Source organism: Mustela lutreola, chromosome 10 (genome assembly GCF_030435805.1).
Source record: "Mustela lutreola isolate mMusLut2 chromosome 10, mMusLut2.pri, whole genome shotgun sequence".
Taxonomy (NCBI): Eukaryota; Metazoa; Chordata; class Mammalia; order Carnivora; family Mustelidae; genus Mustela; species Mustela lutreola.
In genome coordinates, this window is record NC_081299.1 from 29,665,399 (window position 1) to 29,691,641 (window position 26,243).

A 26,243-nucleotide genomic window follows, 5' to 3' on the forward strand; every position below is an offset into this window, starting at 1 on the left:
AAGCCTCAGCCACTGCTCCATGCTTAGATCCTAGATCAGATTTTTTTCCCTTCATCTGAAAATGTATAAAGTGAGGAAGAGAACAGATCATGTCCGTGTTTTTCAAGCTTTCCTGTTTCAGACAATATCACATACAGAGTCCAATGTATGAGAAAAATCCAGTATATAAAACATAAATGAAGCTGTTGTGGTTAAAGTAGACAGACTACCTAAAGCTCTATCCTCTTGACTTCCCCCACTCCAGAAAGAAACAAAAAGCAGAAACTCATTACTAAGGCACCTCTAAAAACCCCCCCACAGGGGTGTGAAAACTCCTCCATTGACCTTTCTGCTTAGGGTTATGGAGCCAAAATTCTTTGTCACTCCCTGCCAGTATTTAGGAAAAGTGAGGCCCTCTGGAAGTCAAACTGATAAAGTTACAGGTGCGAAGTGTTCACAAAACAAATTGACTTATAATGGAACACCTGGGTGGCTCAGTGGCTCAGTGGGTTAAAGCCTCTACCTTCGGCTCAGGTCATTATCTCAGGGTCCTGGGATCGAGCCCCACATTGGGCCCTCTGCTCAGCAGGGAGCTTGCTTCCCCCTCTCTCTCTGCCTACCTGTGATCTCTGTCAGTCAAATAAATAAATAAAATCTTTAAAAACAAGCAAACAAACTTACTTATAAGGATGATGATCAGTAGTCTGACAATTCCGAGGGCAGGAATCATTTCTCGAAAATTCTTGCAAAGAGATAAATAAAAATAATGTAAGCCATCTATTGGCAAATGAAACCTCCACTGTACTCTCTCTTCACCTGCTTTTTCATTTAAAGTTTGAGTGTCAAGTATTTACAAAATAAAGCAATGCTCTCGAAGCACAGCTTTCAAATGTATTTGGGAAGTATAATGCTGGTGTACTTGAGAGCAAAAGAAATAGTTAATTCCTTTTAATTCCTAGTTAACTAGACAGGACTGTATTAGCAGGAAAGAAATCAAAATATAGGTAATGTGGAAATCAATACTTAACATGTCATGGGTAGAGATATGATAAGATAAGATAGATAGATGCTGTCAAATGAAGTCTGATGAAATATTTCTAAGGGTGTTTTGGTTAATATTCATTCAATACTTTATCCTCTTCCTTCCAAATAGGAGTTAGTTAAAATTTGAATATTATCTCAATTCTTTTAAAGAATTTCAAAAAAATTTAAAATATTGGGTAAAAAAAAAAATAAAGTTTCATGTTAGCTTTGAAAAATCTCGGTCCAGGGGCACCTGGATGGCTCAGTCAGTTGAGTGTCCAATTCTTGCTTTCAGCTGAGGCCATGCATGATCTCGGGGTCATGAGATCAAGTTCCATGTAGGGCTCTGTGCTCAGCAGAGGAGTCTGCTTAAGATTCTCTCTCCTACCCCTCTCTGTTCTCTCTCTCTCTCTCTCCAAAATAAATAAATAAATCTTTTAAAAAGAAAATCTCAGTCCAGTTTACAGTATCCTCCCGTGTTACTAAAGAATTACTGAGTCAGGGGCACCTGGGTGGCTCAGTCGGTTAAGTGTCTGCCTTCAGTTCAGATCATGATCTTGGGATCCTGTGATCAAGCCCTCCATTGGGCTCCCTACTCAGTGAGGTGTCTGCTTCTTCCTCTCCCTCTCCCCCTCCCCTGGCTCATGCTCTCTCTCTCTCAAATAAATAAATTAAATCTTAAAAAAAAAAAAAAACTGAGTCAGACAGACATCTCTACTTTAATTTATTGAGTTACTTCTCCCTCCCCTTTCAATTTATTAATTCTCTTCCCAAAGAGTAAAGACACTGAAATATCCATGTTTACTTTAAATCAATTATTTTTAAACTGTTGGGGTCACAACCTATAATAAGAAACAATTTACACAAAAATCCAGTACACACATAAATCAAACAGTTTTACACGTAATACATACTGAATTTTTTTTTAATTTTTAATTTTTAAAAAAAATTTTATTAGTTTAAGTCAGCTCCATGCCCAATATGGGGCTTGAACTCAAGACCCCATGATTAAAAGTCACATGCTCTGCCTACTTAGCCTGCCAGGTGCCCCTCTTTTTGTTTAATTTTTGGTCACAATTCCTTAAATTGTGTTCACAACCCACTAATGGGCTGCAATCCAAAGCCTGAAAAACATTTTTCTAAATAACTTCTATTTTTAGAATAGTTTTATAATTGCTTCCTATTTTCCTCCTAGGGTATTTTTTTTTAAAGATTTGACTTATTTATTTGACAGAAAGAGACATAGCAAGAGAGAGAACACAAGTAGGGGGGATGGAGGAGGGAGAGGCAGGCTTCCCACTGAACAGGGAGGCCTATGCAGAAGGTTAATCCCAGGAGCCTGGGATCATGACATGAGCCAAAGGCAGACTCTTAATGACTAAGCCACCCAGGCAACCCCCCTCCTAGACTATTTATAAGTATACCATCGTGGGTCAAAGGGTTTCAGAGCTAGCCAAGATTTAACACTATAGTCTCTTTTAAAAAGTGGTTGACATTCTTATATACTAGACATTGACATATAAAATGGTATTTTGCATTTATCTATGAAAATTTAAAGCCTTGACCCAGTAAATCCACTTCTAGGAATTTATCCTACCAACATACACACACACACACAAACACACACACACACACGCGCGCGCAAAAAGATAAATGTAAGAGAACAACATCCTTACAGCACTATCTACAAGTGTGAATAGGTAGAGTCACCCCACTTTTTTTTCATTGAAGGATTAAATCAGGATGCAGCTCTACAGTGTGCTGTGGGGCACTTGAAGAGACTGAAGTGAATTTCTGTGTACTGATATGGGTAAATGGAGTCAAGATAACTCTATGTTAAGACGAAGAACAGTATCTTTAAGAGCGGGTCCATTTTTGTAGTCAATTTTGTCAGGATTTTGAATACATCTAGAAAAAGATCTGAAAGGATGTATATCAAACTGTTAACAGATACTCTATTTGAGATTTTGACTATTATTCAGCTTAAAAAATTTTTTAGTATTCATCACTTTTGAGATCAGAAAAAAAAATAAAGATAAAATATGAAAGGAAAATCCTGGTTCCTAAAAGGAAGATGAATGCTCAGTAAATATGATGAAGATTCCCTGATCCAAATACCAGTTATTCTTTAAAAGGAAAAAAAAAAAAAAAAAAAGATCTGTAGATTCCATTCCCAAAGTTCTTACCACCAGAACATTCATAAAATAGCCTCCCATCAGAGCATAGACTCCTCCTGAAGCACCCACAAGATATTTGAGTGGGTCGAAAATGGAGCTGGCAAGGGACCCTAAAGAAATAAAACACAAAGGATCGCACATAAGAATCATGAAAAGATAAATCTTTCTAACCTAAGGCAGAAGTTGGGAAGATTGGGCCATTATCATATTAATAAGCAGCAAGTTTATTTTGTTTGTCCCTTCTGTACTATAAAAGTATAGCTATGTCAAATCAATTTTTCTGAAATTAATTAAATGTTCAATATGAGGACAGTATAACAGGGACAAAGAGCATAAACTCTAGAGCCAAAATTACCAGGTGTGTGACTTGAGCAAGTTTCTTAACCTCTCTATGCCCTAGTTTCCCTACGTAAAGAGAATATTAATAGAACTTACCTCAGTGCATTGTCAGGGGAAGCGAATGAGTTATGTCCATCATGCTTAGAATGCTGCCTAACATGTATTATGTACTTAACTAACTATTGTTTCAAAATATTGCACATGTTTAGCCAAAACTATCAAAATACCTGAGACATTCCAACATCTTATGATCTAATGGCTGGCTTTCTCATGAAGTGAAGATGTGACCTCAAAACCCTTCTCAACATAGATTCAAACAAGAGGAAATCTATTTGCCAACCCAATCTTAGATTGTCTGAACCAAAACAAGCCTTTATTTTTTTTTTTTTTAAGATTTTATTTATTTACCTGACAGAGAGAAATTACAAATAGGCAGAGAGGCAGGCAGAGAGAGAGAAGGAAGCAGGCTCCCTGCTGAGCAGAGAGCCCGATGCGGGACTCGATCCCAGGACCCCGAGATCATGACCCGAGCCGAAGGCAGCGGCTTAACCCACTGAGCCACCCAGGCGCCCCCAAAACAAGCCTTTAAAACCACCTTCTGCAAACTCTAAGATGATCTCTCTGTACTGCTTTGTTCTACTACTTAGTTTTTTGCTTTTTAGGCTCTCCTTCATTCCTTAGGATACAATGTAATACCTGCTTTGTGCCAGAAAGACAAAGTGGCCTTGGGAATTTTATAAACAAATGAGTAAACAAGTATAAGAAGCAGAATAAAACAACTACTATGATTTCTTAAATGTAATGAATTTGCTATGGAAGCACTTAGGAAGGAATTATTTTTTTCCCCCAGCAGAGAGGTGGAGGCCTTGTTCCACTGAGAAGGAGGATACAGCATTTTGATTAAACTCTAAAATATCTTTAAGATTTGTAAGGGAAGCAAAGGAGGGGAAAGTATTCAGGACTTAGGTAACTGGAAAAGTAAAGACACAGAGACAAAGGTATATGGGTGACTAAATATCAGTGAGTAGTCCAACAGATTGAGGGGATGGTCCTCAAATGTCAACCTTCTGACTAGGGCTCAAGTGGCTGCATCTTAATCATATGAGTAATTTATTTTTAAAACACATATGTACATGTCCACTTCTAGCCATGATGGAGTAACAAGGATAAGATTTTCTCTCCTGCTTGAAACAGCTAAAACCACTGGACAAAATATATGAAACAGTGATTCCAAGATACTGGACATAAGATAACAAAGGACAGTGAAACCTGATGGACAAGAAAGAAATGAAGTGAGCTATCTGATTGCGCAGCTTACTGCCTTGAAAGAAATTACAGGGTTCCCCCCAGGTAGCTCTCAGTTAACTTTAAGTTGATGAGATAGAGTTTCAAGTCCAGATAGTCCTAGGCAGCTAGAGGTTGCAAGACAGTGCACCAGAGAGAAAGGAGCAACAGACAGAACTCCAGAGAGGAGCACATGAGGAAATTACCTAAGCTAAAGAAAAAAACACCAGAAATGAATAGAGGGGAGAGCAAGTAGCTTTGCTCACCCAGCACAGAGAGGCCAAGTAACTTTCCAAACCAGAAAACTTCATAATTCATGGGGCATTGCATGAAGTAAACAGAAGGGTCCTACCCAAGCAGTGGGTATTAGCACTAAACATGACTCAAAAACACAGTTTCACCTAGAAAATCTTACCAGAAATTTTCAAACTACTTCCAAATAACTGTGTTTCAGAAAAAATTTAAGGAATATTTATAGGAATACAGTAATAACCACCATCCAAAGTTTAAATGTCTAGCATCCAAACAAAAATGGTCAGATATGCAAAGAAACAGGAAAATAGGACCGATAATAAAAAAAATAAGTAAAATTTTAAAAATCAATTAAACCCCGAACTGACACAACTCTAAATTTTAGCAGATAATAGCAATAAATAATTATTACAACTATATTCTATCTGTTCAAAAATTAAGTAGAGACACACAAGATAGAAAACCCTCAAATTTCTAGATGAAAACTGCAATGTCTTAAGATGAAAAAAAAAATACACTGGTTGAGCTTAATGGCACATTAGTGCAGAAAAAAAGATTAGTGAACAGGAAGACATGGCAGTAAAAGTATCCACATAGAATGAAACACATAGAGAAGAATATTTTTAAAAATAAATACCTTGGGGACACCTGGGTTCCTCAGTCAGTTAAGCCTCTGCCTTTGGCTCAGGTCATGATCCCAGGGTCCTAGAATCAAGTCCTGCATTGGACTGCTTGCTCAGTGGGGAGCCTGCTTCTCCCTCTACTTCAGCTGCTCCCCCTGCTTGTGCTCTATCTTTCTCTTTCTTTTTCTCTGACAAATTTTGAAAAATAAATAAAGACAGCAGGACACCTGTGTGCCTCAGTCAGTTAAGCATCTGTCTTCAGCTCAGTCATGATCCCATGTCCTGGGATTGAGCCCCACATCAGACTCCATGCTTAGTGGGGAGGCTTCTTCAAGATTCTCTCTCTCCCTCTGCCCCCTCCCCTTGCTTGCTTACACTCTCTCTAAAACAAATAAATAAATCTTTAATTTTAAAATGCTAAAGAAAATTCTCAGGGAGAAGGAAAAAATATCAGATGAGAATATGGAATTACACAAAGGAGTGGAAGGCACTGGAAGTGGTGAGAACATGGACAAACCCACAAGATTTCGCTTATTACTTAAATTCCTATAGAAGATAAATATTTAACTACTTGAAATAATAAGTAAATTATGTTGGAGGATAGAAGATCAATGTACAAAAAAATCAACTTAATGTCCATGTCATAGCAGTGAAGAATCAGAAATAGAAAATTTTTAAATAGTACCATTTACAGAATATCAAATATATGAAATATGGAGATAAATCTGACCCACACACACAAATACGCAAGAGCTGACACTGAAAGCATGGTTCCTAAAATTTACAAAGTGATAAATTATACTTCATCAAAACTTTAATCTCTGGGTTGTGACTTCAAGCCCTGTGTTGAATGTAGAAATTACTCAAAAATAAAATACTTTTTAAAAAGATTTTATTTATTTATTTGATAGAGAGACCGTGAGAGAGGGAACATAAGCAGGGGGAGTGGGAGAGGGGAAAGCAGGCTTCCCACAGAGCAGGGAGTCCATTGCCGGGCTCTATCTCAGGACCTTGGGATTGATTGTGACCCAAGCCAAAGGCAGATGCTTAATGACTGAGCCACCCAGAAGCCCCTAAAATACTTATTTTTAATTTTTTTAAAGACTTTATTTATTTATTTGACAGAGAGAAATCACAAGTAGACAGAGAGGCAGGCAGAGAGAGAGAGAGAGAAGCAGGCTCCCTGCTGAACAGAGAGCCTGATGCGGGACTCGATCCCAGGACCCCGAGATCATGACCTGAGCTGAAGGCAGCAGCTTAACCCACTGAGCCACCCAGGCGCCCTTATTTTTAATTTTTTAAATTTTTTAAGTAGGCTCCACACCCAGCATGGGTCCCAACATGGGACTTGAGCTCACAATCTTGAGATCAAGACCTGAGCTGAGATCAAGAGTCAGCTGCTTAACCAACTGAGGCACCAAGGTGCCCCCAAAATAAAAATTTTTAAATATAAATAAACAAACAAACAAACCCAGTGAGATACCATCATATATCCAACAGACTGGCTAAAATTAAAGACTGATGATAGCAAGTGTGGAGAATGTGGAGGAGCTGGAACTCCTGGTGAAGGTGTAAAATGGTACCACAGTTGACCCTTGAACAAATGGGTTTGAATTGCTCAGGGCCACCCTTATGCATATTTTTTCCCACTGAATACAGTACAATACTATAAACGTATTTTATCTTCCCTGTGATTTTCCTTAAAGTTTTATTTATTTTTTTAGTAATCTCCATACCCAACATGGGGCTCAAACTCATGACCCTGAGATCAAGAGTCACAGGCTCTTCTGACTGAGCCAGACAGAATGCCCCCTTTGGTTTTCTTAATAATTTTTTGCTCTAGCTTACTTTACTGTAAGAACACAGTACATAATAATGTATACAAAATATGTGTTCATCCACTGTGTTATCAGTAAGGCTTTAGGTCAATAGTGGGCTATTAATAGTTAAGTTTTGGGAGAATCACACATTATATGTGGATTTTCAACTGTGTGAAGGATATCAGTGCCCCTAATCCCCACATTGTTCAAGGGTGAAGTGTATTTTGTACCATATAACCTAACAATCCCATTTTCAGATATACATCCGAGAGATGAACACAAAAACTTATACACAAATATTCATAGCAACATTATTCATAATAGACAAAAAGTGAAAGCAACCTAAATGTGCATCAGCTGATGAATACGCAGAGGAAACGTGTAAAGCCACATAATGGAACATTGTCTAGCTATAAAAAGGAATGATGCACTGACATAACAAACATTGATGAACAATGAAAACATTACATTTAAGTGAAAAATGCCAATCACGAAAGACCGTATATTGTATGATTCCACTTGTATAAAATGTCCAGAATGGGCAAATCTAAAGAGACAGAAAGTAGATTAGTGGTTGCTAAGTCTGGGGAAGGGAGAATGGGGTGGAGTGGGGAGGGATACAGGGTTTCTTTGGGAGACAAAAATGTCAAATTCAATTGTGATGATGGGCATATAACCCTGTGACTTAAGTAAAAAACAAAAACAAAAACAAAAACAAAAAACACTGAATTAGGAGCGCCTGAGTGGCTCAGTGGGTTACGCCCTGCCTTTGGCCCAATTCAAGAACTCAGGGTCCTGGGGTAAAGCCCCATATCGGGCTCTCTGCTCAGCAGAGAGCCTGCTTCCCCCCTCCTGCCCCCCTCTCTGCCTGCCTCTCTGCCTACTTGTGATGTTTCTCTCTGTCAAATAAATAAAATAAAAATCTTTTTAAAAAACTGAATTAAATACTTAAATAAGTGAATTGTATGATATATGACTTAGCTCTCAGTAATCTTACTTTAAAATGTTGGCAGTTTCTTAAAAGTTAAACATCCCTCTGAAAGGATCCGGTCATTCCATTCCTAGGTATTTACCCAAGAAAACTGAAAACATCTGATTACACAAATACTTACACACAAATGTTCATAAACGCTTCATTTGCAATAACCCCAAACTGGAAACAACCCCTAATGTCCATCAACAAGGAGAATGGACAATTTGTCTATTCCCACAATGAAATACAACTTGGCAATAAAAAGGAGTCAACTATCGACACACACAGTAACATGGATAAATCTCAAAATAATTATGCTGACTGGCAGAAGCCAGACAAAAATAAGTACATACTCCAAGATCCCACTTATATAAAATTCCAGAAATACAAATTAATCTATAATGATCAGTAGTTGCCAGGGAAAGGACAGGGAGGGGCAGTAGAGAGCAATTCTCAAGGGTCACAGAGAAACTTTCTGGGGAGTGATGGATACATTTCTTATCTTGATTGTGGTGATAGTTTGTTTCATGATTGTATACATGTATCAAAATTGTCATATTATACACTTTAAATATGTGCAGCTTATTATATGTCAGTTATACCTCACCAAACAGAAAACAAAACAAAAACAGATGCGAGGGCCATATCCTCTGAGCTTCTGAGTCAGTAGATCTGGGTGGGATCTAGATGGGTTTAGCTATGACAAACTCTCCACGTGACTGTGATGATCAGTCCCACTGGGGACACTGGGTAGGACTGCACACCAGCACTTCGATCTTTAACGTGCATACAAATCAATTTTCGATTTGTTCAAATGCAGATTCTGATTAGTGGGTCTGGTTGGGGCCCAATATTCTGCATTTTTAATGAGCTCCCAAGTGATACACATAAAACTAATCCATGGATCACACTTTGCCAGGAGCAAAGATGGGGAAACTAAAGTTATTTGACATATTAAAGAATCTAGAAAAAAAAGCAAGAAAGACAGTGGACAAGAGGAAACTTTTAGAAGTGATGGACATGTTTATGACATAGATTATAGTGAAGATTTCACAGATGTATACTTATCTCCAAACTCATTAAGTCATATACATTAGATATATACAGATATTGGTATGCCCATCATAACTCGAGTTATTTAAAAAAACATTTTACATCAAGTTCCCCTTAAATTCTTTATGTATATATAATTTTTTTTTGAACATTAGTAAAGATTATGGTTCCAAGGAAAGAAAAGAAAGGCAATGGGGCCACGTAGTGGAGGTAATGAGCAATCTTGGATGTTTTGACTTTCTTCTGGACGTTGTCAGTTTTTTAGGAAGGATATAATATGATCTAATCTGTGCTTGAGGAAGGTGACCCAGGCAGCAGTGTGAAGACCAGAATAGCAAAAAGACACACACCTGCCAAGAAACTATTGCAAAAATAGCCAGACGATGTGAACAGGTTAATCACGTTCTCTCCTCTCTCTCCTCTGAAACTGGGGCAGGGCTGATTCCACAGGTCGAAATCAAGCTGCGGGGGGGACCCAGGCAGATGCTAGAGCCCTGAGGGCCTCACCAGCACAAAGGCTTTCAGGGGCAGGAAAAACAGGCGTGTGCAGGACCAGAAGTAGAAGGTGGAAAAACAGATTCCACAAAAGCAGGAGGGAAGCCCCTGGGGAGCTATGTCACTGAGCATTGCCAAGTCTGTCTCATGAAGGTTTCCTGCTCTCTGGCCCCACTGCTCTAGGAGGCTAGTAACATGTTCATCAGTGAAAAAATTTCAAGCCCTGCAAAAGGTTGGCCTATGTCCCCTCTAAAAAGATGTGTTCACATTCTAACGCCCAGCACCTCACAATGTGCTATTGTGTGGGAAAAGGATTACTGCAGATATGAATAATTAAGATGAGGTCGTGTTGGATAGAGTGATATGACTGTGTCCTTATTAGAGGAGACAGGCACATGTGAATGGTGAACTCCATGTGGCAATGGAGGCAGAGCACGAAGAGCTACAGCTGCAAGTCAAGGAATGCCAAGGACTGATGGTCACCGCCAGAAGCTAGGGAGAAGGGAGGAAGGAAGCATTCTTTCACACAGGATCAGAGGACAGAGCATGGTCCTACTGACACCTTGATTTCGACTTCCAGCCTAACTGTGAGATAGTACAGTTCTGTTGTTCCAACTACCCAGTCTGTGGTTCTTTGTTAGAGGAGCCCTAGGAAACTGATACAACCAGCCACTTCAATATAAGTATATTAACTTATTTGTAGGTTGCATATAAAAGTACTACTAATGTGAGTGTTTTGATGGCAGGTACATTGTATTGGTTTTCTTTCATATAGTAATATGTATTTTTAATATAAAATAGATTTTTTTTAAGATTTTATTTATTTGGCAGAAAAAGAGGCAGAACAAGCAGGGAGAGCAGCAAAGGGAGAGGGAGAGGGAGAAGTTCTGCTGAGCAGGTTGCCGGAGGCAAGGCTCGATCCCAGGACCCTAAGATCAAGACCTGAGCCAAAGGCAGATTAGCTTAAGCTACTAAACCACCCGGGTGCCCCTAGAAATAGAATTTTTAAAGGATGAAACATTGATTACACAATATTTTTAAATCATTTTTACTTTATTATTGGTACAAAAACATGGTTTTTTTAAAGATTTATTTTAAAGAGAGAGCACAAGCAGGGAGAAGAGCAGAGGGAGAGGGAGAATCCTCAAGCAGAGTCCCCACTGAGCCTAACACAGGGCTTGATCTCACAACCCTGGTATCATGACCTGAGCAGAAATCAAGAGACAGCGGCTTAACTGAGCCACTCAGGCACCCCTGGTACAAAAAGTGTTTACCAAACCATAAAAAGACAAAAGAGAAATTTAAATGCATGTTTCTAAGTGAAAGAAGCCAATCGGAAAAGGCTATGTGCTATGTGATCCCAACTATGTGACATTCTGGAAAAGCTAAAACTGTGGAGGCAGCGAAAGGATCAGTGGTTGCCAGGGGGTTGGGGTCAGAATGGGGGTAGGGATGAATAGGCAGAACACAGAGAATTTGGGGGACAGTGAAAATACTCCATATGATACTCTTAATGATGGATACAGGTCATTACACATTTGTCCCAAACCACAGTATGTACAATGCCAAGGATGAACTTCTTTATGGGCTTTGGGTCATTATGATGTGCCAGTGGAGAATTCGTCAGTTGTAACAAATACCCATCTGTAGGGGGATGTCAATAAAGGGGTGGGGTGAGGGGATTATGCATGTGTGGGGGCAGGGGTTATGGGGAATCTCTGTGCCTTCCTCTCCATTTCTCTGTGAACCTAAAACTTCTCTAAAAAAACAAAGTCTTTAATTTCAAAAAAAATTTTTGAATGAGCAGATTTATAAAAATAAGCTTCATTATTTGTTTGAAAATCCTCATTAAATATCATAATTCTGAAGTACAATATATACTCCTAGATTCAGTTATTTTCTATAGAAATTTCCTCTTACTCATAGCCAAAATGTAAAATTTTAAAATGACATGTAGTTTCAAATGGGAGAATTATATCATTGACTTTGCTTACTCCAATTATGAAAAAAAAAAGTGTTGTAATTTACCTGTTAATCGCCACCTTTCCCAGCATCAGTCCTCTGTTCATGCAACTCATCAGAAGGTGTTATAAAATAGGTTTAAAACCCACTAAAACTCTTAACTGAGAACTCTTGAAACTGATGAGAAAATTGTTTCCTGTGTTTTAAGTGTGAATTTCTAAGACTTGTTGCATCATTCCCAGCAGCAAAGTCACCCAATGAGAGAACGATTTCCAATTATTAGTTTTTAAAATGCCCTTTCAGAGCATAAGTATTTTTGGAAAAGCAATTATGTTCTTTCTCCTTGTATGAAAAATGCTATTATGTCATCAATGGAACATATTTTGCATTTGCTTTTTCAACAACACCTGTTCAGTAGCATCCTACTGAAAACCTTTTGTTAACACAGGGCAAAAAAAGTCAGCAAATTAGACACTCATCTTTTTGTACAAGAAAAATGCATAGTCTTTAAAATGAGCCAAAGAGGAGAGGACTTTCACTGATTTCAAGACTTACAGTGTGTACAGTAGTACGGACGACATGGTATCGGTGGAGGGTACCACATAGGTCAATGAAACAAACAGGAGAACTCAGAAACAATGCCCTACAAATACAGCCAACTGATTTTTGACAAAGGTGTAAAAAGAATTCAATGAAGGTAATAGAATTTTTAATAGATTGTTGTGAAAATATGAAGTCATTTCCAAAAATCCCCAGAAGAACCTCACTCTAAACCTCACAGCTTCCTCACTCAAAACAGAGGCCATATTCCAATGTAAAGCATAAAACTGTAACATAAAGGGTAGTGTAAGAGAAAATTTTCAGGACCTAGAGCTCAGTGAAGAGTTCTTAGACATCACCATGAAGACGATTCATAAAGGAAAAAATGGTAAATCAGATTTCATAAAAATTAAGAACTTTTGCTCCATGACTCTATTAAAACAGTGCAAAGGCAACTACACATTGAGAAAAATATACCAGTCAACTACTTATTCAATAAAGGACTAGGATCTAGAATATGTCAAGAACTCTTGGAACTCAATGGTCTAGAAAAACCTAATTAGGGGGAAAAAAAAAAGGAAAGGAATACAATTAGGAAATGGGCAAAAGACATGAGCAGGCATATCACTAAAGAGGTTAGGCACATCAACAAGTGTTCAGCATCATTAGCCATCGGATGGCAAATTAAGGACTAAGGCCATGATGAGATATGGCCTTAGTATCACATGCTTCTGAGCACAGCTGAAGTAAGAAATGGCAACAACATGAACGCTGGTGAGGATGTGGACAACAGAATCCCCTCTACACTATTGGGGGGAATGTAAAATGGAGCAGCCATTCCAGAAAACATTTTGGCTGGTTCTTAAAACAACTCAACAGGCACTACCATACAGCTTCAGAACTGAGCGCTTGGGCATTTATCCCAGAGAAACGAAAACTTCTGTTCACAAAACTTGGTACTTCTGTTCACAAAAACCTGTACACAAACAGCTTTTTTTTATTTTTTTATTAACAGCTTTTTTTGTAATAGCCCCAAACTGGAAACAACCCAGATAGGCTCCAGGGAGTGAAGGGTTAAAAAAATGGTGGTCCATCCACACCATGGAATACTACTCAGAAATAAAAATGAATGAAGTATTGATACATAGAGCAGCCTACATGGGTCTCCCAGAGAATGATGCTGTGTGAAGACAGCCAACCCCAAAGGCAATATACTGTATCATTCCATTTATAGAACATGCTTGAATTGAATTACAGAAATAGAGAACAGATTAGTGGCTGTCAGGGGTGAAGGAGGGGTGGAGGATGGGGAAGAAGAGGTGATGGCTGTGAAAATACAATGTGAGGAATCTCTGTTTTGCACCTTGACAGTATCAAGGTGGATGTCCTGGTTTGGAAACTGTACTAGAATTTTGCAAGCTGTTACCATTGGGGGTAACTGGTGAAAGAATACTTGCAACTGCAATGTAAAAAAAAAATTAATTTAAAAAAAATGTTTCCGGGCGCCTGGGTGGCTCAGTGGGTTGAGCCGCTGCCTTCGGCTCAGGTCATGATCTCGGGGTCCTGGGATGGAGTCCCGCATCGGGCTCTCTGCTCAGCAGGGAGCCTGCTTCCTCCTCTCTCTCTCTCTCTCTGCCTGCCGCTCTGCCTACTTGTGGACAACAGAATCACCTCTCTGTCAAATGATTTCTCTCTGTCAAATAAATAAATAAAATCTTTTAAAAAAAAATAAAAAATATGTTTCCAATAGAAAGTTGAAGTGGGCTCAGGGGATTTGCTTAAAACCATAATTATATTGCTTTGATATTCATGTAACTCAGAAACTTTCTTTGACTTTGGAGTTTGAAAAAGTAATGGTTAACTTGAATCTTGGAGAAGGAAATAGATGTTAAAATCTTGAGTCTGAAGAAACAGAAGGCAGTTCATGAGAAGAGAGGTGTTTCATCCCCATTATGCAGGTTAGAAACGGAAGTTCAGAAATGTCAGCAACATTCCCATGTTCACACAGCTAATAAACGATAAAGGTAGAATTCAGGATAAGGTTCTTCAAAAGACCATATTCATTTTAATATAGTACACTAGCTGCTAGAAAGAAAAAGATTGTAGCTTTAGGGGTGCTTTATGGTTGTTGTTTTTTTTTTTTTTCAGTGAGTTAAAGCCTCTGCCTTCAGCTCAGGTCATGATCTCAGGGTCCTGGGATCGAGCCCGGATTGGGCTCTGCTCAGCGGGGAGCTTCCCCCTCTCTCTCTCTCTGCCTGCTTGTGATCTCTGTCAAATAAATAAATAAATAATCTTAAAAAAATGTTTCCAATAAATAAATGGATAGATGGGAATTCTCATACTTTCTCCTCTGATCAAAGTGGATCCTCTTAAGACACACCCCTTTTCAGAGATCACTGCGTATTTTGCCAGTTCCCTCTGAGCCCTGGGCCTCTGTAGCTCTTCTCTATGTTCCCTTCAAGCGGTCTTTCTTAAATGCACATTGGCTCGTGTGACTTCCCAAGATCGCTAGTCTGACATGTTGGGCCTTCATGATCTGGCTTTTAAGTCTCTACCCAATATATATGCACCTGGGCACCAACATATACATAACTTCCAAATGTGCAAAAGCCAGTCTGATTCTGAGATACCCAAGGACAGGCACAATGACCTATCTCTGTGTGCTTCTCTCAAATATTTTAACTGTTGTGGGGTTTTTGGGGGTTTTTTATGGTTTTTTTTTTTTTTCTTCAGTTTACTTATTTATTAATTTATTTAAGTAATCTCTACACCCAATGTCAGGCTCAAACTCACCATCCTAACATCGTGAGTAGCATGGTCTTCTGACTGGTCCTCTAACTTTTCTTTCTTTCTTTTTTCCTTTCTCTTTCCTTTTTCCTTTCTTTCTTTTCCTTCCTTCCTTCCTTTCTGTACTTTCTCTCTCTCTCTTTTTTTTTTTTTTTTTAGCTTTATTTAAGTAATCTCTGCACCCAATGTGGGGCTTGAACTCATGACCCCAAGATCAAGAGTCCCAAGCTTTTCTGACGGAGCCAGCCAGCTGCCGCTGATTAACTGATTTCCAGTGCTTATCAGGTTCCCCAGCATGTATTAGGAATACAGGAAATCTTGACTTAAATGATTACTTTTGCCTTGTGCATTGTGCCCTCAGAGTGCAGAGGCATTGATTCTGTGTTACCCTCAGGATACTCACCTGCAATCACTCCTGCCAGGTACACCAGCCCTACTCGCAGGCCTTTGTGGACCATTTCCAAGGGAATACCCAAAGCAAGCTGCATAATGAGATTCCCCACGATGTGCTGAACTCTGCAGAGACAAACACAGTAGTCCCATATTACGACTAACCCACACTGTTGTTTCTTTGGGACATGAACAGGCATTGGTGTATTGTTTCTAGTTCAAATTCCATTTTCTAATTTTTTTAGGTGACTTTTTTTTCTTTAATAAAAATCTCAACACAGTGCCTCAATATGTAAAACCGATAAAAGGACATTTTGGAAGTATCATTTATTTTGTAAGTTCTGTCTTGAAACAGTGACTGACAACATCAAACGATCAGTGATAAGGATGGCTTAAGGAACATAAACTTGAAGTTAGGCTCAGATGACTATTGCCATGTTAGGTCAGCCCCCCGCATCTGATCCTGTTTCTGTAGCATGGTAATGAGAAAATCCTAATTCACACGTATCGAGTTTTAAGTTTCAATAGCTTTGTTGTTGTTGTTTTTCTTCTTTAAGGGAGGCTCCATACCCAACGTGGGGCTGGAACTCTCAACCCCGAGATCAAGAGTTGCATGTGCTACTGAGCCAGCTGGGCACCCCAAATTTCAACCGTTTTTTAAACAACTGGTCTTGCAATCTTAGGATATACTTTTATTTTTAAGATTTTATTGATTTATCTTACAGAAAGAGAGAGAGACAGAGACCGCGCATGAGCAGGGAGGAGGAGCCAGAGGGAGAGAGAGAAGCAGACTCCTAGCTGAGTAGGGAGCCCAATGCGGGGCTCAATCCCCGGACCCTGGAATCGTGACCTGAGCCAAAGGCAGATGTGTAACTGACTGAGCCACCCAGGCACCCCAGGGTATTTTTTTATAAAACAGAGATGGCAAGAGAAACCGCATCCCCAGTTCTGTTTTAAAAAGTCCAGTGGTAAGCTGCTGAGCAAGGAGCCTGCTTCTCCCTCTCCTTCTGCCTGCTGCTCCCCCTGTTGTGCGCACTCGCACTCCCTCTCATTCTGCCAAATAAATAATTAAAATCTTAAAAAATAATAAAGTTGAAAAAACAGTTCCCCAGAACGAAAAAGAAAGTTTACACTAGCTGAAGTTAGTATCTCCCATGTACTACAGTTTGGCATATAACATATTTGAGTGCAGGTGGTTTTTATTTCAGTTCTGAAAGAGGTAAAAATATTTTTAAATAAAATTCATATTTTGCTTGTCAAAACCCACAGGCATCTCTGAAGAATCTCTGAATGTACTTTGGTACATTCCCACATTCTAGTCATCCTTAGTTTAGTTACAACATAACACAAGACTTTTTTTTTTTTTTTTTTTTTAAGAGATTTCAGCTTAGGGGCGCCTGGGTGGCTCAGTGGGTTGAGCCTCTGCCTTTGGCTCGGGTCATAATCTCAGGGTTCTGGGACTGAGCCCCACATCAGGCTCTCTGCTCAGCAGGGAGCCTGCTTCCCCCTCTCTCTCTGCCTGCCTCTCTGCCTACTTGTGATCCTTCTCTCTCTGTCAAATAAATAAATAAAATCTTTAAAAAAAAAAAAAGAAGACTATACAGTGAGAGGAGAAAAGGCATAAGGATGAGATCCCCCATCGTAGACCCAGAATAGAAATGCTGACTTTTTTCATCAAATTTTATCTACCCTTCCAGGTCTAGCTTGAATCCATGACATCTGGGAAACCACCCCCTCTCGGATCTTTCTGTCTTTCTGTTTCTGTTACAGTGACTAATCCCACATCCATCTCCTTACCACCTGTCTGCTTCCTTTAGTGAGGCTGGAAGAGCTCATGTTGACTTTGCCAGCCTCTCATAGTAAGGGGCAGCTGTGTCCATGGGTCTGGCCATTGAAATGCAGGACAGAGCAGCACCCGTGGGAGACTAGGAAGAGAGCTACTTTCTTGACGAAAGGGATGAATATCCCCAGCACCTGGTCTACCCTTCCCCTTCCTGCTTTTAATGCCCAGCTATGCTGCCAACTTGCAACCACGAGAGAAAGGTCAAAGGAGAAGCAGATATGCCAGCACAGAACCAAGAGTCTTGGCCTTGTTAAACTGAGGAACTAAGCAAAGAATTGAGGAACTATGACAAAGAATTAACCTCCATTTGTTTAGGGCCCATTAGATTTTTTTTTTTGTTACCTACAGCCAGAAGCATTCTGAACTCCTATACCCCACTATGTGACCTGTCCTACACAGCCTTGAGAATTCTTTTTGAGGGCCTTACTATGTGTCAGGCATTGCAAAAATTACATTATAACCACAGCCTCATTTAATCACAGCAACCTTATAAAATAGGTGCTGCTACCCCATTTTATAGATGTGGAAACTGAGGCACAAAGAAGTTAAATAACTACTGTATACTATAATACTATATGGCCTCCCATTACTATTTAACTGACCTGACCGTTTGCCCTTATAATTTTCAAGTCCTTGAGTGCAGGAACCACATTTGCTCAGAACATGTTAAATGAAAAAGCAAACAAAGTATCCATAGAAACTGGGCAATGAGCAATTTTGTCCTTATTTTTCAAGTCTCTGAGCCCTCTGTCTGTCATGGATGCCTATTTAGCCACTGACCACAGTCATCCTTCAAGATCCAAGGCTGGGTAGGTCATACAGACGAAGCTGGCCTCATCTGAACCCCCAGGCGAAGCGTCTACTGGAGAGGGGGGGCCACAGCAAGCTGCTCATGGTCTGCGGTGGGCATAGTGAATCTTGGGTTCCAAGCAAGGTCACAAAATACTATTAGCATATAAGATACTATAACTAGGGACTCTTGGGTGGCTCAGTCAGTTGGGCATCTGCCTTTGGCTCAGGTCATGATCAGGATCCTGGAATTGAGTCCTGCATCGGGATCCTTCCTCCTCGGGGAGTCTGCTTCTCCCTCTGCCTACCACTTCCCCTGCTGGTGCTTTCTTCCTCTCTTTCTCTTTCTGATAAATAAATAAAATCTATTTTTTTAAAAAAAGGAAGCTGTAACTAAAAAGCACTGCATTGCCCATTGCTCATATCAGTCCAGATGGACCACAGTATTATACACTCCACAAAGCACTCGCAAATTAATTCTCCTTAAGTGTGTGGCAGGGCAGGGACGGAGGGACTGATGATCCATACCCTAAAGGGAATATTTTCACAACATCAAACAACTAGGGGAACATACATGTGCTTTAGTAACGATGGGGTCTCTTCTCACTAATCTCCCTATATAAATGCCAGGATCGGGCAATTACAATGCAATACAAAGTCCACTGGACTTGGAGTTAGCGCGGATAGGTAGAGGTTCTAGCGCTGCAACTTAGCCAAGTGACACAGAGCAAGTAACCACATGCCTGAAGCCTCAGACACAAAGCGGCAGGAGTAATCCTTGCCTCCCGGGGCTGCTGAGGATCAAACAAGATTATGGACGTCTAAGTGCCTTATCAGTAATGAAGCACTGACCCGATGCTGAGAGCTACAAGCACTCGCCGTCACCTTCGACATCAGTGACTTACGGTGGTGTCTTACCCAGCGTGGACCAGCATATAGGAGACAAACCTCCAGGCTTGTTCCCGCTTCTCGGGATTGTAGGTAAAGGGACTCTCCAGGATGCCTGTGTCCAGGGTGATCCACTGTTTCTGAGGCTTCCACACGGCATAGTAAATAAACACCGCCAGCTGCCAGGGCGGGGCAGACAAGAATGTTAACCACCTTCAGCAGAGGGTGACCCCGGAAGAGCCCACGGGCACTACTACTTTGCTCTCAAACACTCAGCTCTCAAGTGGGCCCCTCTGTTGCATGTGCTCAGGAGATGACAGGAATTGGGGCACCTGGGTGGCTCAGTGGGTTAAAGCCTCTGCCTTCAGCTCAGGCTATGATCCCAGGGTCCTGGGATTGAGCCCCTCACTGGGCTCTCTGCTCAGCGGGGAGCCTGCTTCCCCCTCTCTCTCTCTCTGCCTGCCTCTCTGCCTACTTGTGATCTCTCTCTGTCAAATAAATAAATAAAGTTTAAAAGAAGAAAAAAAAAAAGACAGGAATTAAATGTCCTCGCCGTATATCTGACCATGTCACTGGTCATATCCCACTTCTCCAGTGATGAGAAGCAGCCCTAGGCCAAATATAAAGGCTCTTTCCAAACCCCTCTACCCCTTACGTATCCTCCACCCCTATCTTCCCACACCCAACATTTTGTCTTTCACTTCCAAGTTATTATGAAATTAAGTCGCTGCTGGCCTCCAAGGAACAGAATAGGGAAAGGGAACGATAATGACTCTACAGCACAGAAGCCCAGCAAACACGACCTTAACGGAGTGAGGGAGGTTCAGGTTGCCAGGGATGTCATGGGGATGTCCCATACTCCCCAATGTGACATGAGGACAAAGGCACTTCGCCTCTGTATGTTCCTCCCCAAAACCTGTTAATTCCAATCTAATCAGAAGGAAAACCTCAGGGGCGCCTGGGTGGCTCAGTGGATTAAGCCTCTGCCTTCGGCCCAGGTCATGATCTCAGGGTCCTGGGATCGAGCCCCGCATCGGGCTCTCTGCTCCGCAAGGGAGCCTGCTTCTCCCTCTCTCTCTGCCTGCCTCTCTGCCTACTTGTGATCTCTGCCTGTCAAATAAATAAATAAAATCTTAAAAAAAAAAAAAATTAAAATTAATAAAAAAAAAAAAAGAAGGAAAACCTCAGACAAGCCCAGACTGGGCAATTGTCTACAGAAATCTGGCCCGTACTCCTCAAGACTATCAAAGTCATGAAAAACAAAGACAGACTGAGACAACTGTCACAGATGAGAGGGCACTGGGGAGCCACAGGAACATACTGCAAGGTGATACTCTGGGTTGGAGGGTACAGAAGGGACAGAAAAAAGACATTAATGGAAAAGCTGGTAAAAATGCATATTAAAAACTCCAAAGGAAGCCTGCAGTTTAGTTAATAGTAGTATACACATGTCAGTCTCTTCATTTTGACAAATGTGCTATGGAAATGTAAGGTATTAACAGTGGGAGAAAGGAAGTGAGACCTACATAGGAACTCTCTGCACTATCTTTGTAACTTTTCTATAAAGCTAAAATTAATCCAAAATAAAAAGTTTATCCCAAAAACTTTTATTTGAAAAACAGATCTTTCTGTGAGAGAACAGGCATCCCAGCACCCACCCCACAACTCTTCTATAGAGAACTGCCCTCTCCACAGCACAGACCCCGGTGGTCATGTTCGGTATCATGTGACCTTATCCTATTATTCCCCAATTCCCACACTCACCAAGCACTCCCACACCTGACTGGGCCATGGGTAGGCCCGCCAACCCATAGGCTGGCAGGATAACATGACAGAGTGTGCCAGAAATGTTGATACATTGGGGTTTTCTTTAACTGAGCCATAAGAGGCTAGGTCCCTATGCTGGTTAATGTTGTGTTAACTTGGCGAGACCATGACACTCAGAGAGATTTGATCAAACATCATTCTGGATGTTTCTGTGAAGGTATTTTTTAGATGAGATCAACATTTAAATCAATAGCCTTTGAGTAAAGCAGATTACCCCCCCATAACGTGTGGCCTCATCAGTTGAAAGCCTTAATAGACCAGACTGACCTCGTCTGAGGGAAAGGGAATTCTGCCAGTATGACTGCCTCTGAACTCCAATGGCAACTCTTACTCCTAGGTCTCCATTCTGCTGGCCTACCCTATATTTTTAACTTGCCAAGCTTCCATAATGGCACAAGCCAATTCCTTCAAATGAACCAATCTCCCTCTCAATATACATGTGTAAATAGGTAGATGGATGGATGGATAGAGAGATATAGATGATAGATGATAGATAGATAATGTTTATGTTTGTGAATGTACACACCCTATTGGTTATGTTTTTCTTTAGAACCCTAATACAGTCCTTGATAAAGAAATTGAGACATTGGTGGGAATTAAGAGGATTACATTACATATGGACTTCCTAATGTCCCTGAAGTCACACCCACACATATCTATCCTCCACCCATTCTTTTATGAGACATCATGGTAGGTGCCATGAGGCTCAGAAGAAGCCCAGTCCCAGCCCAGTCACTAAATGTGACCTTGGGCAAGTCATTCCAGCTCTCTGGGCCTTGCACTCTTTTTCTGGACAACAAAAGGGCTGATGAGATCAGAGTCTGAAAACACACTACTTGCTGCCCACAGTAGGGGATCCCATTTTTTTTTTTCCCTACTGAAACCTGGAGGCAGCCCTAGAGCTCTTCTGGTTAGGTGTCTCTGTTGGCTCCACAAAAAGACCTTAACCAATCAGTCTGAGTTGGTTCATAAAACCAAACCAATTTGTGACCCCAAGATTATTTGGTTTCTAAAGCCCCAGCAACTAAAATGAAATGAAGCCACTGAAAACTATAGTCACTGCTGGGCAGTGAAAAGTAAAACTCAACTCTTGGCTAAAAGCGACTGCAATCATTAGGAAAGACCCAAGGGGGCTCCAGAGAGGGTGAGGTTGAGTTCCGTGTGTGCTGGACTTGCCACCACTAAGCTCTCTTCCTTCCAGTCTCTCCTCTAAATGTGGTTGAAGCCCCTCCCCCCTTTCCCCTGGTCTTGTTGCAATTCCCCAGTGGTACTTGCTCTAGTGCCCACCGCCCAACATACCTCAGCAAGGCTGACGGAGATGATAAACACAGGGGGTGGGAGGCAGTTAGCTCTCTCCAAGTATGTTCTTCGGACCTTTTCAGGAAGCATCCATTTTGAGACAACCCTATGGACCTTTTTACTCTTGAAGGCTTCACCTCCACCGTCCTCTCTCATTTCCTGCTCTTCTTCCAGCTCTCCTTCCATGTCTCTATCCATATTCAGATTCATATCCTCCATCTCCAAATCATGATCAGCAGCCATTGTCCTGGGTCCTCCCTCCACCTGAAAGGGCCATGAAAGTCAAGGAAAAATAGATAACCTGATAGTCCTTGGGACATGCTCTTTCCTGAGCTCTCCGGTATAACCATTGATGGTTTCTAAGGCCTTTCCTATATACTGATAGAAGGCAACTTAAGATCTGGAGCCCAGATACTTATACTATCCATTCCCTCATCATCTGGCTCAATTGTGGCAAAGTACTAGGGTCTCCCCAAATGAGGGAGAAGACCCCCAGGGATCATTTCTGGTATCATCTATTGCTACCACCTGAAGGATGGACTAGAGCCTTGGAATAGAAACTCTACCTTGTATACCCTTTCCTTCCCCTCTGCCACTGACTGTCAAGTCAGCCATCAGCATAAGAGATGCCTTTGTCATAACGTGATACATCTCAGAGCTTACAGCATACGCACTGCATAACTGAACCCAATCTTGTCCACCTGGAGTAAATGGTCTCCTTTCCATTCTTAGGTCTCCTTTCCCTTCTTAGTTTCATCTTGCTTCTACTCAAAGGCCAGACATAGGTCTCTGGTTCTTGATTCAGAATCAAAAACAATTTACTGAGCAACTACTGTGTATCAGGAACTAAGCTGGGGCTTTCCCATCTATTGACTCATTGGACTTCCACAATAACCCCAGAAGGTAGGGTTTTGCAGTCCCATTTATAGATTAAAAAAAAAAAAACTGAGCAGCCCAACCTGCACCCCTAAGAAAGATTCAAGCCTACACCTTTCTAAAATACCCGCACTGCCCATTCTTTAGCACACTTGAGGAAGGAAAGCCATTCCTTACTGGTTCTCCAGGCACAAGGTCAATACCCTTGCTGAAACACATCTTCCCAACAACTCTCTGACATCTGGAGCTCTAATTTCCACATTCGGTATCCCCTTGAACTCAATCCTCAGCATTCAATTATTCAAGCATTTATTCAGTAAATATCTACAAACACCTACTATGTATCAGGCCATCATCTACCCCAAAGTGTTTATAATGTAATGGAGGAGACAGAGGTCGATAAAAATCATAAAGATAACTATCATTACACCGTGATAGAGGACACCAAGCAGGTGGATAAGACACCAAGGGACACCTCACTGTAACAGTGAGGACAAATCCATATACTCTGTGCTTTCCCGGTGCCATGCCCTCAACCATGTTCTATCCATTTCCTGTTGGTCTGGTTCTGCTATTTTTTTTTTACTCCTGGTTAATCTACTTAAATCACTCAAATGTTTCTGTGGTCAAGGGGGGTGGTGCTCAAAAATGAAGGGAAAAAAATAATAAAAATAATGTTGCAAAATAGTACATAGAGTACAATCCAATTTTTGTAAAAAGTAGTGTACTGATACACATACAGGAAAAAATCCAGAGAATGAACCATGATTTTATCTGCATGGTGGGATTTCACTACATTTTTGCCCTCCATGGAGGAATGGATCCAAATTTTGTGGAGCCTGAAGTGTAAACAATTTGGGGGGTTTTCTTTGGAAAAATAATATAAAATGAAAATTCCAAAATATAAAAATTACAAAAGTGGATACACGGCCTTTGAAGGAGCCCAAGCCAAGTGAGAGATCTGAAGGTTAAGCTTTATTAGCTTCAGAGAAAATCCACCTCTGTTTATATTTGCTTTTTTTTTTATTTTATTTTTAAGTGATCTCTACATCTGATATGAATTTTGAAGTTACAACCCCAAGATCAAGAGTGACACATTCTACTGACTGAGCCAGCCAGGCACTCCTATTTTATTTTTTAAAGTATATATTACTATTTTAATTAAAAAATAATAATAAAGCCATATCTATGACACCTTTACCTGATCCTAACATCTCAACTACTGTACTGTTTCTCCCCTCCCCTTTGTGGCCCAATGTCTTGAAGAAAGAATCTATACCCTAACCAGCTGGTCATCTGGATGCCCCACTGAAACTGATCTCCTGAGTTACGCCCATCAAACAAATCCACTTCCGGAGCGATGTGAGTCCCAACCATGAATGCAGAGTACTCTTGGCACTTCAGAATATATCCCCACTGCAAAATCTCACGTATTCCTCAGAATTACCTTAAGTAAAAAGAAGGCAATGATTATGTTCCCAATTCTTCTCATCTTCAACCTCCCTAACAGACTTTCCTGTTGAAATCTCTTCCTCCATCTTTCATCTCAATCATAATTCATTCACTGACTTCATTCTCCTGCTCCCCAGACACAGGCATTCCCTCTGCATGCTTCAATAACACTCTTTTCTTTTTAAGATTTTATTTATTTATTTGACAGGCAGAGATCAAAAGTAGGCAGAGAGGTGGTCAGAGAGAGAAAGGAAGGGAAGCAGGCTCCCTACTGAGCAGAGAGCCCTATGTGGGGCTCAATCCCAGGACCCTGGAATCATGACCTGAGCTGAAGGCAGAGGCTTTAACCCACTGAGCCACCCAGGTGCCCCAACTCTCTTTTCTTGCAACTGGATTTCTCTAACTCGGTGAAGAGGAGTGAGCTAGTGGCAAGGTCACTAGATGACAGAACATGGGTTTTGCACTACTCAGACCCCGGGGAATGGCCTTGTCTTGTTTTTCTTTGCAACCCTAGGCAATGACCCTGGGACTGGTACCATGAACAGTAGAACAGTGGTTTCTAGGGGTGGGGAAAGGGGGAAATGGGGAGTTGTGGGTTTAATGACTACAAAGATTCAGTTTAGGAAAACAAAAAAGTTCTGGAGATGGATGGTAGTGAGAGTTTCACAACAAGGTAATGTAGTTAATGCCACTGAACTGTACACTTAAAAATGATTAAAATGGTAAATTTTAAGTTATGTACATCACACACACACACACACAAACTAAATAATGCGAAACTTTCAAAGTCATTGTGAAGATCAGATCTAGTGTTTGTGTCACCAATATGGGCTTCACCAATGATATCTTATAATACTGATATTTTCAGTTTAGGTTAATGTATCTAAATTTCCTAAATGACCCCAAATAAAGTTTTTCACTATATATATTTTTTTTAAAAACATGATGGAGCCAGATATCTGGGATTAGAACACAGCTCTACTCCACACCAACTGTACATGTAGGTAAGTCACTTCAGTGTTCTGAGCCTCAAATTGCATTTTTTAAAGATTTTATTTATTTATTTGACAGAGAGAAATCACAAGCAGGCAGAGAGGCAGGCAGAGAAGCAGGCAGAGAGAGAGAGGAGGAGGAAGGCTCCCTGCCAAGCAGAGAGCCCGATGCGGGACTCGATCCCAGGACCCTGAGCGATCATGACCTGAGCCGAAGGCAGAGGCTTAACCCACTTAGCCACCCAGATGCCCTCAAATTACATTTTTTTAAAATGTGGTAAAATACACATAACATAAAATTTACTACTTTAACCACTTTAAAGTGTACAATTCAGTGGCATTAAGTACATTTACAATGTTCTGCACTCATCACCTCCAACTCATTCAGAAACTTTTTTTTTTTTTGAAAGATCTCTTTTTCACTTTATTTTGTCAGAGAGAGAGCACAAGCAGAGGGAGAAGCAAACAGAGGGAGAAGCAGGCAGAGGGAGTAGCAGGCTCCCCCTGAGCAAAGAGCCCAACGTGGGGCTCAATCCCAGGATCCTGGGACCATAACCTGAGCTGAAGGCAGACACCTAAC

At 40.8% G+C, this 26,243-nt stretch overlaps 1 protein-coding gene and 1 long non-coding RNA gene across 9 annotated transcripts in view; one reads left to right on the forward strand and one right to left on the reverse strand.

The window, feature by feature from the left end:
* LOC131810286 (uncharacterized) overlaps positions 1 to 26,243 on the forward strand; it is a 68,150-nt gene that overhangs the window by 23,998 nt on the left and 17,909 nt on the right. The window contains exon 3 of one of the 3 annotated variants that reach the window (XR_009345517.1): positions 24,486 to 24,979. The exons of the other annotated variants lie outside the window; for them this stretch is intronic. This is a non-coding gene — a long non-coding RNA (uncharacterized LOC131810286). Of the gene's footprint in view, positions 1 to 24,485; positions 24,980 to 26,243 lie in introns of those variants that run through there. 3 annotated transcript variants of the gene reach the window in all.
* RHBDL2 (rhomboid like 2) overlaps positions 1 to 26,243 on the reverse strand; it is a 54,684-nt gene that overhangs the window by 9,320 nt on the left and 19,121 nt on the right. For 5 of the 6 annotated variants that reach the window (XM_059138028.1, XM_059138029.1, XM_059138026.1 and 2 more), the window contains 5 exons: positions 22,344 to 22,607; positions 19,248 to 19,396; positions 15,711 to 15,823; positions 3,189 to 3,289; positions 661 to 721 (listed from right to left, as the gene is read on the reverse strand). In XM_059138028.1, the coding sequence (XP_058994011.1) occupies positions 661 to 721; positions 3,189 to 3,289; positions 15,711 to 15,823; positions 19,248 to 19,396; positions 22,344 to 22,607 (688 nt within the window). The remainder of the gene's footprint in view (positions 1 to 660; positions 722 to 3,188; positions 3,290 to 15,710; positions 15,824 to 19,247; positions 19,397 to 22,343; positions 22,608 to 26,243) is intronic. The other variant, XM_059138025.1, reaches the window with a different exon arrangement.